General features: G+C 43.1%; 1 protein-coding gene across 1 annotated transcript in view; it reads left to right on the forward strand.

Moving 5' to 3' along the window:
• The first annotated feature begins 6,902 nt into the window (after nt 1–6,902).
• Nucleotides 6,903–11,895, forward strand: part of LOC138368856 (uncharacterized) — a 20,513-nt gene continuing 15,520 nt past the window's right edge. Inside the window, exon 1 of the mRNA XM_069331566.1 lies at nt 6,903–7,034. Coding sequence (XP_069187667.1) covers nt 6,903–7,034 — 132 coding nt within the window. The remainder of the gene's footprint in view (nt 7,035–11,895) is intronic.

Here is an 11,895-nt window from a genome sequence, read left to right on the forward strand (position 1 = left end):
ATAATAGGTGTAATACATTCTACAGTTAACTATTCCATTTTCTTCACCTCGAACAAAGATGACATTTGGAGACTCGTCTACCAATTAAACCAAGAAGCAAGAGCACTAGTCAGAGGGAGAGAAGCCCTCAACAAGAAAATAATCAACACAAGATATGCAGTTATATTCAATGAATCATGTATAATTTAAAACTCAATATTGGGTCAAGTTTGTACATACCAGTACTAACATTGAGAAGATTTGGACATTGACTAATTAAAATTAAACACTGTGTATCTAATCTACCCAACAACGTAACATAATCGTACGTTACATTGGTTTACATTGCAATGGCTTTGTGGAACGGAATTTAATTGAGTCTGCCATAATTAGTCAATGTTCAAATCTTCTCAATGTTAGTACTGATATGTACAAACTTGACCCAATTTTTAGTTACAATATTGCACAACAGTTTAAGAAAAAAACTATGATAGGGAGAGTTACATTGTCTCATAACAATATTATATTAATATTTTATGTATGTTCAATGAGGCTTTTTCTTTAATCTTTTATTCTTATCGCTTAAATCCTTCTGACCACTCTAAGCTAATCTATACCTCTTTCTGGTTAATTCTTTCCTTAGGAGATGGTGGTCGGGATCTAGTGTCTACCTCCACTCTGCCTTTGTGATTTTTTTCAGTTCGGAGTTAACAAAGGCCCAGATCGGCCGAAACGTTTATCTCTCTTTCCCATTTCTCTGTGGATTTTCCGCATACAAATGATCAGTATTTCAGTATATATCGAGTAACACGAATTTTCTCGATCTTTCTTATGTTTCTTTTCACTGTTGATGGTAATTGAAAAATCAATTCTCCAAAATTCATTTTTATTTCTAGTCTGACGCGACACTTGAATGCGTTTCATAATAACTTATTACATTTTCAAAGACTTTTAGTTTACACACACACAACTATTACCTGCAAACACTAAACAGAGTTCTTACTTATGCTATGATTTAAACAACTTTCATTTTCATTTTATACCCGCATTTTGGGTGAGGTGATATGTTACAACAGTTTTGGATGAGGTGAACAAAACTTTCAACACAGGATAGAACACGAAACAATGGGTATTGAAGGTAAGACTGGAAGTAATTGCAGAGGGCCTATTGGCTCATATTTCTTGATGCTTCTATATTGGAGCGGAGTCTTGAAGTGGGTAGAATATAGTTGTGCATTAATTGGCCCACACACACACACACACATATATATATATATATATATATATATATATATATATATATATATATACATATATATATATATATATATATATATATATATATATATATATATATATATATATGTGTGTGTGTGTGTGTGTGTGTATATATATATCACGAAAATAAACACGTGATTAAAAATGTGACAGTGTCAGACCACGGAGTTTCAATTTTCCTCCGTGGTCTGACACTGTCATACACATATATATATATATATATATATATATATATATATATATATATATATATATATATATATATATATATATATGTCGTACCTAGTAGCCAGAACGCACTTCTCTGCCTACTATGCGAGGCCCGATTTGCCTAATTAGCCAAATTTTCACGAATTAATTGTTTTTCGACTACCTAACCTACCTAACCTAACCTAACCTTTTCGGCCACCTAACCTAACCTAACCTATAAAGATAGGTTAGGTTAGGTTAGGTAGGGTTGGTTAGGTTCGGTCATATATCTACGTTAATTTTAACTCCAATAAAAACAAATTGACCTCATACATAATGAAATGGGTAGCTTTATCATTTCATAAGAAAAAAATTAGAGAAAATATATTAATTCAGGAAAAACTTGGCTTATTAGGCAAATCGGGCCTTGCATAGTAGGCTGAGAAGTGCGTTCTGGCTACTAGGTACGATATATATATATATATATATATATATATATATATATATATATATATATATATATATATATATATATATATATATATATATATATATATATATATATTGAGAGGAGAGGAGATTATGAAGGATAACATCCATGTCACTTGTATTGCACAACTTCACAGTGGGAATACTTGCTCAGTAATCCTCTCAGGTTTCTCTTAAATAGATTAACAAAACGACAGGAAAGAACATTACTAATATTCACATTACATGTTTTAGTTATGAATTTGGTTAGACGTTACAGGGTGTACCAAAAATTCGTTCTCATAGGAAAGATAAAATATAAAAAAAATCGGAATTTAACATTTTTTTTGTACTATTTTTCCATGAGAACGAACTTTTGTTACACCCTGTAAGTCAGAGAGGAATACACTTAATAAATAAGAATGATCTTGTATAGCCCTCATTTTCAGAACCAGATCCCTCTCTCTCTCATTCCCCATTCGTGTTGCAACCTCTTCTCGCGCCTCTCTTTCCTCTAGTTCTGCTTGCTCGCCCCCCTTCTCGTCTATCTCTCTTCACCTTGCCCTTTACCTGCTATGTTCCCCCCCTCTCTCTCTCTTGCTCGCCTCTCTCTACACACACACACACACACACACACACACACACACACACACACACACCCACACACACACACACACACACACACACACACACACACTCCCACTCCCACACACACACACACACACACACACACACACACACACACACACACACACACACACACTCACACACACCCACACACACACACACACACACTCACACACACCCACACACACACACACACACAACACACACACACACACACACACACACTCCCACACACACACACGTCTACGATCAGGTGACACGGATTAAGCAAGAAAGAGAGGGCTGGGCGGACCGCATTTTCTTGGATTGTCGGAAAGCCTTTGACACAGTACCGCATAAGAGGCTGGTACATAAGCTGGAGAGACAGGCAGGTGTAGCTGGTAAGGTGCTCCAGTGGATAAGGGAGTATCTAAGCAATAGGAAGCAGAGAGTTACGGTGAGGGGTGAGATCTCCGATTGGCGTGAAGTCACCAGTGGAGTCCCACAGGGCTCTGTACTCGGTCCTATCTTGTTTCTGATATATGTAAATGATCTCCCGGAGGGTATCGATTCATTTCTCTCAATGTTTGCGGACGATGCTAAAATTATGAGAAGGATTAAAACAGAAGAGGACTGTTTGAGGCTTCAAGAAGACCTAGACAAGCTGAAGGAATGGTCGAACAAATGGTTGTTAGAGTTTAACCCAACCAAATGTAATGTAATGAAGATAGGTGTAGGGAGCAGGAGGCCAGATACAAGGTATCATCTGGGAGAGGAAATTCTTCAGGAGTCAGAGAAGGAAAAAGACTTGGGGGTTGATATCACGCCAGACCTGTCTCCTGCAGCACATATCAAGCGGATAACATCAGCGGCATATGCCAGGCTGGCCAACATACGAACGGCATTCAGAAACTTGTGTAAAGAATCATTCAGAACTTTGTATACCACATATGTCAGGCCAATCCTGGAGTATGCAGCCCCAGCATGGAGTCCATATCTAGTCAAGGATAAGACTAAACTGGAAAAGGTTCAAAGGTTTGCCACCAGACTAGTACCCCAGCTGAGAGGTATGAGCTACGAGGAGAGACTACGGGAATTAAACCTCACTTCGCTGGAAGACAGAAGAGTTAGGGGGGACATGATCACCACATTCAAGATTCTGAAGGGGATTGATAGGGTAGATAAAGACAGTCTATTTAACACAAGGGGAACACGCACAAGGGGACACAGGTGGAAACTGAGTGCCCAAATGAGCCACAGAGATATTAGAAAGAACTTTTTTTAGTGTCAGAGTGGTTGACAAATGGAATGCATTAGGGGGTGATGTGGTGGAGGCTGACTCCATACACAGTTTCAAGTGTAGATATGACAGAGCCCGATAGGCTCAGGAATCTGTACACCTGTTGATTGACGGTTGAGAGGCGGGACCAAAGAGCCAGAGCTCAACCCCCGCAAACACAACTAGGTGAGTACAACTAGGTGAGTACACACACACACACACACACACACACACACACACACACACACACACACACACACACACACACACACACACACACACACACCTAAGTAAGGAGGCATTTAGGGCGCTTTACACTGCCTACGTAAGGCCAGTCTTAGAGTATGTCGCCTCATCATGGAGTCCCCATCTGAAGAAGCATATAATGAAACTGGAAAAGGTTCAGAGGTTTGCAACGAGACTCGTCCCAGAGCTACGAGGGATGGGGTATGAAGAGCGCCTGAGGGAACTGTGCCTTCCGACACTAGAAAGAAGAAGGGAGAGGGGGAACATGATAGGAACGTATAAGATACTCAGAGGAATTGACAGAGTGGACATAGACGAAATGTTCACACGGAATAGTAACAGAACGAGAGGACATGGATGGAAGCTTGAAACTCAGATGAGTCACAGAGATGTTAGGAAGTTTTCTTTTAGCGTGAGAGTAGTGGGGAAATGGAATGCACTTCAGGAACAGGTTGTGGAAGCAAATACTATTCATAATTTTAAAACCAGGTATGATAGGGAAATGGGACAGGAGTCATTGCTGTAAACAACCGATGCTCGAAAGGCGGGATCCAAGAGTCAATGCTCGATCCTGCAGACACAACTAGGTGAGTACAACTAGGTGAGTACACACACACACTCCCACACACACACACACACACACACACACACACACACACACACACACTCCCACACACACACACACACACACATACACACACACACACACACACACACACACACACACACACACACACACACACACACACACACACACACACACACCCACACACACACACACCACACACACACACCCACCCACACACACACACACACACACACTCCCACACACACACACACTCCCACACACACATACACACACACACACACACACACACACACACACACACACACACACACACACACACACACACACAAGGATTAAGACAGAGGACAGCTTGAGGCTTCAAGAAGACCTGGACAAGCTGCAGGAATGGTCGAACAAATGGCTGTTAGAGTTTAATCCAAGCAAATGTAATGTAATGAAGATAGTGGTAGGAAGCAGGAGACCAGATACAAGGTATCACTTGGGAGATGAAATACTTCAAGAGTCCGAGAGAGAGAAAGACCTGGGGGTTGATATCACGCCAGACCTGTCCCCTGATGCTCATATCAAGAGGATAACAGCAGCAGCATATGCCAGGTTGGCTAACATAAGAACGGCCTTTAGAAACTTGTGTAAGGAATCTTTCAGAACATTATATACCACATATGTCAGACCAATTCTGGAGTATGCGGCACCAGCATGGAGTCCATATCTAGTCAAGCATAAGACTAAAATGGAAAAGGTTCAAAGGTTTGCCACCAGACTAGTACCCGAGCTGAGAGGTATGAGCTACGAGGAGAGACTACGGGAATTAAACCTCACTTCGTTGGAAGACAGAAGAGTTAGGGGGGACATGATCACCACATTCAAGATCCTCAAGGGAATTGACAGGGTTGATAAAGACAGGCTGTTTAACACAAGGGGCACACGCACTAGGGGACACAGGTGGAAACTGAGTGCCCAAATGAGCCACAGAGATATTAGAAAGAACTTTTTTAGTGTCAGAGTGGTTGACAAATGGAATGCATTAGGAAGTGATGTGGTGGAGGCTGACTCCATACACAGTTTCAAGTGTAGATATAATAGAGCCCAATAGGCTCAGGAACCTGTACACCTGTTGATTGACAGTTGAGAGGCGGGACCAAAGAGCCAGAGCTCAACCCCCGCAAGCACAACTAGGTGAGTACAACTAGGTGAGTACACACTGCCGTCCGAGGCGTCCTGTCTCCCCCCCCTCCCCCCCCCCCCCCTCTCCCCCCCCTCTCTCTCTCTCTCTCTCTCTCTCTCTCTCTCTCTCTCTCTCTCTCTCTCTCTCTGCACACTCTAAGGCCTCCAAAAGGTCTTAACGATCGTGCTCGTGAATAGGTAGTTTAAACGTCCTTTGTGAGCCATGATGACCATGGCCTGAAGAATATGTGCCCCAGCGCCACCATCTCAGGTCAGGGCCCCGGCCGTCTCAGGTCAGGGCCCCGGCCGTCTCAGGTCAGGGCCCCGGCCGTCTCAGGTCAGGGTCCCGGCCGTCTCAGGTCAGGGCCCCGGCCGTCTCAGGTCAGGGCCCCGGCCGTCTCAGGTCAGGGGCCCCCAGAAGTCTCAGGTCAGGGCCCCGGCGGTCTCAGGTCAGGCCCCCAGAAATCTCAGGTCAGGGCCCCCGGCCGTCTCAGGTCAGGCCCCCAGAAATCTCAGGTCAGGGCCCCCGGCCGTCTCAGGTCAGGCCCCCAGAAATCTCAGGTCAGGGCCCCCGGCCGTCTCAGGTCAGGCCCCAGAAATCTCAGGTCAGGGCCTCCGGCCGTCTCAGGTCAGGGCCCCCGGCCGTCTCAGGTCAGGGCCCCGGCCGTCTCAGGTCAGGGCCCCCGGCCGTCTCAGGTCAGGGCCCCGGCCGTCTCAGGTCAGGGCCCCCGGCCGTCTCAGGTCAGGGCCCCCGGCCGTCTCAGGTCAGGGCCCCGGCCGTCTCAGGTCAGGGCCCCCAGAAGTCTCAGGTCAGGGCCCCAGAAATCTCAGGTCAGGGCCCCCGGCCGTCTCAGGTCAGGCCCCCAGAAATCTCAGGTCAGGGCCTCCGTCTCAACTCAGGGCCCCGGCCGTCTCAGGCCAAGCGCTCTGCCTGATGGCTGTCAGTGTGTCTGCGTCAGACTCTCTGTGACCTCTCTGCTCTCCTTTCTAGAGGGGAGAGCAGAGAGCCCCGAGGGCAGACCAAGGGGGACACAGAGACACAGTGAACGAAGGAGAGACATAGGCACGACAAAAGACAAAAAAAAAATATGAAGGCTTGAGACCATGTTCGCTGCCGGCGGTGAATCAGACGAGATCAGCCTTGGAGGGATACACGTGTCCGGGGTGTTTGGACACGTGTATCCAGCCCTGGATGAATACACGTGTCTAAAGACGTGTCTGGCCGCGTGTCCGACGGTCAGTGACGAGCCTCAGAATGAAGGCTCATGGTGTAGGTGGAATTGTTAAGTGAGCCAGTTCACTTTACAAGTTTTCTTAAAGGAAGCAAAATACTTGGAAAATATTGTGTTACTTTATAGGAGGGGGGAAGAGAGGGGGGGGTTATGGGAGGGGGGCCGGGCGTTATAGGATAGGGAGGGGGGGGGGATGTTACCGGATGAGGGGGGGGGACGTCCTGAGGGAGGGGAGGAATGGGACTGTTGGAAGAGGATAGTAAAAGATGGGATGAATTGAGGGGGGGGGGGTGAAGGAGGGGTGGGGGGGTGAAGGAGGGGTGGGGGGGGAAGGGGAAGGAGAAAGGGGGATGGAAGACCTTTAAAATTTCAATGGGTAGGGGGTGAAGGGAGCATCTGGTGCCGAAGGGAACCATGAACATAATAGTAATTTAATGGGAGTGTATTTGCTATTTGTCCTTACAAGATTTTTTTGCCTGCAGAATCGAGCTATTAGCTCTTGGACCCCGCCTTTCTAACCGATCTATTTTTTCTTCTGTCCTGCTTCATATATTTCTCTCTAAAACACACACACACACACACACACACACACACACACACACACACACACACTTCAAAAAAGGTGACACCCCTAGGGTCAACACTAGCATCAGAGGAGCTCCAGCATATTTCAACAATCCTAAGTATTGTAGTACAGGATGATGATAGTGAGTGGTGTCCCAGAGAACATAAAGGTATAGTGCCTTTGAAAAATAGGTGGGATAACAGGAATGTGCCAAGGGAAGTGAAAAATTGGATGAGAAAAAGTTGCCCTAGTGTTTCCAGGGCAGAGAACAACATTCAAGATGGCCGCCGGCAAGAAGAAACACAAAACAGAGCTTGATTTTGCTGGATTCAGCGAAGAAAGCATTGATATAACCAGTCTATACAACAAGGTGGTAAAATTAGATACTATAGTGAACTCTCATGTAGAAATAATTAGTAAATTGAAAGAAAGTAATGACCATTTAAATAGCAAAGTTGTATGTCTTGAGGTTTAGTGAAAGTCTTTTGCAAGGATAAGAATCAATTGGAAACAAATTGCAAAGCCATGGAAGAAGAAAATAAACTCTTAAAAATAGCTTTGGAAGAAGTTAAAGTAAATTTAAACATAAATGACTACAATAGGTTAGGTAAGGAAATTCAACAGGAGAAACAGCTTTTGTCAGCACAGATGAAGTTACACAGGGAATAGAACAGTGCAAGAAGGATATGCAACTCACCTATGCACAAGTGGCCAAGGAGAAGGAAAAAATTTAAGAAGCAGTAAAGGAAGTCAAACACTGCAGCAACCAAGATAAAACAAACATTAGGCTGGAAGTGAGAAAGGAATTGGCATCTAACCCGAAGTTGGTGCAAAACACAGTTGATCGGAGTAAGTCCCTGATCATTTTTGGTTGCAAAGAAAAGGAGATAACATCTAGGTCAGAAAGAGCTGTAGAAGAAGCTAAAGTAGTAGATAAAATTGTTGGCCTCGTGGAAGGTCTTGCAACCATAGAGAATGTGTGCGACTACAGGAGAATAGGCAGGTACGTAAAGGGAAAGATCGACCTTTGAGGATCACCCTAAACGGTGCCAAACAGATGGAAGAATTACTAAGGAATGCTAGAAAATTACAAAGTGATGAGGATGGGAAAGTGTGGTCGTTAAGACGAGATCTTTCAAAAGAAGATAGAGAGAAGCTGAAACTGAACCTCGCCGAGGCAAAACGTTTAAATGAGAGCAGGAATGAAGAAGAAATCAATTATTTTTTTCTACAAAGTGATAGGGGTAGGCAGACCAGTAAAGTGGTACATAAAGGCAAACCAACAAAATCATTAGAGAGAGGGGGGAGTGAAGAATAAGGAGAGGGGGAACAAGGATCCTGAAGATTGCATACACCAACATAGATGGAGTAAGATCAAAGATACTGGAGTTAAGTGATGTAATACAGCTGCAGACACCAGACATTGTTGCACTCACGGAGACAAAACTTGAAGATGCTATTTTAAACGAGGTCATATTCCCAAGGGGCTACTCAATTTGGAGACGGGACAGAAAAAATTAGGAAAGGCGGTGGCGTTGCTGTGCTGATGAAAGAACACCTAAAGGTGAAGGAAATAATGACTGCCAATCCACAAGAAGTTGACATAATAGCACTAGAGATCTGCCATGAAGATGATAAACTAATGATCATAAATGCATATAGTCCACCGCTAAGCAGCACATGGTCAAAGGAGGAGCCAGATAGTAAACGAGAAGGTCTTATAACAATAATGAGAGAGATTATAGCGAAAGCGGATAACGATAGTTCACGACTGTTGATAGTCGGCGACTTCAACTTGAAAGCCATAGACTGGGAAGCATGTGAAGCTAAAACAGAAGATTTCTGGACCTGTAAATTTGTAGACCTCATCCTAGAAACATTCTTGTATCAACATGTTAAACAAGCTACGAGGATGAAGGAAGGGGACGTTCCCTCTATGCTAGATTTGATATTTACCAGGAAGGAGGAAGAAATATTTGACATTCGGTACCTTCCTCCCTTGGGTAAAAGTGACCATGTCTTTTTGGGAATAAAGTATGCAATGTGTTATAATCTGGAAGAAAATAAGGAGGTTGAAGCAGTTGAAAAACCTGACTTCAGGAGAGGACATTATGGCGACCTTAGAATTTTTTTTAGTGAGTATAATTGGACAGATTTGTTGCTAGGCAAGGAAGTGAATGAGATGTATGTCAAGTTTTGTGAATATATGATAAAGGTACAAAAAAATTATACCAAAACAGAGATGCAGAACTAGGAAACAGGATTGGTTCAGCAGAAATTGCGAGAGGGCCAGAGACTAAAAGACACAAAACTGGAATCAATACAGGAAGAGGCCAAACCTCCAAACATACCAGTGATAGAAAGATGCGAGAAACAACTACACGGCAGTGAGGAGAGAAGCAGAAAGAAATTTTGAAAAAAGGATTGCAGACAAATGTGAAACAGCACCAGGTCTATTCTATAAATTCATAAACAACAAATTGCAGGTAAAGGATAATATTCAGAGGTTGAAAATGGGAAATAGATTCACGGAAAATGAAAAGGAAATGTGTGAAACATTAAACGAAAAGTTCCAAGTGTGTTTGTACAAAATGAAATCTTCAGGGAACCAGATAAAAAAGAATTCCAGAGAACAAACTTAGAGCACATAGAGGTGTCCAGAGACGAAGTGGAAAAACTTCTCAAGGAGCTAAGTAAGAACAAAGCAGTTGGTCCAGATGGAGTTTCACCATGGGTTCTGAGAGAATGTGCACCTGAGTTCAGCATTCCTCTTCAACTGATTTTTCAGGCATCCCTGTTTACAGGAGTTGTAGCTGATGTGTGGAAAAAGGCTAACATAGTTCCAATCTACAAAAGTGGAAGCAGGGAAGACCCCCTTAATTATAGGCTTGTATCCTTGACAAGTGTATTAGTCAAAATATTGGAAAAAATAATTAAAACTAAATGGGAAGAACACCTGGAGAGAAATGATATAATATCAGACAGACAGTATGGTTTTCGTTCTGGAAGATCCTGTGTAACGAACTTACTCAGTTTTTATGATCGAGCCACATAGATTTTACAGGAAAGAGATGGTTGGGTTGACTGCATCTATCTGGACCTAAAAAAGGCTTTCGACAGAGTTCCACATAAGAGGTTGTTCTGGAAACTGGAAAATATTGGAGGGGTGACAGGTAAGCTTCTAACATGGATGAAAAATTTCCTGACAGAAAAATGAGGGCAGTGATCAGAGGCAATGTATCGGATTTGAGGAATGTCACAAGTGGAGTACCACAGGGTTCAGTTCTTGCACCAGTGATGTTTATTGTCTACATAAACGATCTACCAGTGGGAATACAGAATTATATGAACATGTTTGCTGATAATGCTAAGATAATAGGGAAGATAAGAAACCTAGATGATTGTCATGCCCTTCAAGAAGACCTGGACAAAATAGGTATATGGAGCAACACTTGACAAATGGAATTTAATGTGAATAAATGCCATGTTATGGAATGTGGAATAGGAGAACATAGACCCCACACAACCTATAAATTATGTGAGAAATCTTTAAAGAATTCTGCCAAAGAAAGAGATCTATGGGTGGTTCTAGATAGAAAACTATCACCTGAGGACCACATTAAGAACATTGTGCGAGGAGCCTATGCTACACTTTCTAACTTCAGAATTGCTTTTAAATACATGGATGAAGAAATACTAAAGAAATTGTTCACGACTTTTGTTAGGCCAAAGCTAGAATATGCAGCTGTTGTGTGGTGCCCATATCTTAAGAAGCACATCAACAAACTGGGAAAGGTGCAAAGACATGCTACTAAGTGGCTCCCAGAACTGAAGGGCAAGAGCTACGAGGAGAGTTTAGAGGCATTAAATATGCCAAAACTAGAAGACAGAAGAAAAAGAGGTGATATGATCACTACATACAAAATAGTAACAGGAATCGATAAAATTGATAGGGAAGAATTCCTGAGACCTGGAACTTTAAGAACAAGAGGTCATAGATATAAACTAGCTAAACACAGATGCGGAAAAAATATAAGAAAATTCACTTTCGCAAACAGAGTGGTAGACGGTTGGAACAAGTTAGGTGAGAAGGTGGTGGAGGCCAAGACCGTCAGTAGTTTCAAAGCGTTATATGACAAAGAGTGCTGGGAAGACGGGACACCACGAGCGTAGCTCATCCTGTAACTACACTTAGGTAATTACACTTAGGTGATTACACATCACAGGTGTGTAATTACCTAATTACACATACACACTCACACACACACCACACACACACACACACACACACACACACACA

Source organism: Procambarus clarkii, chromosome 26 (genome assembly GCF_040958095.1).
Source record: "Procambarus clarkii isolate CNS0578487 chromosome 26, FALCON_Pclarkii_2.0, whole genome shotgun sequence".
NCBI lineage: Eukaryota > Metazoa > Arthropoda > Malacostraca > Decapoda > Cambaridae > Procambarus > Procambarus clarkii.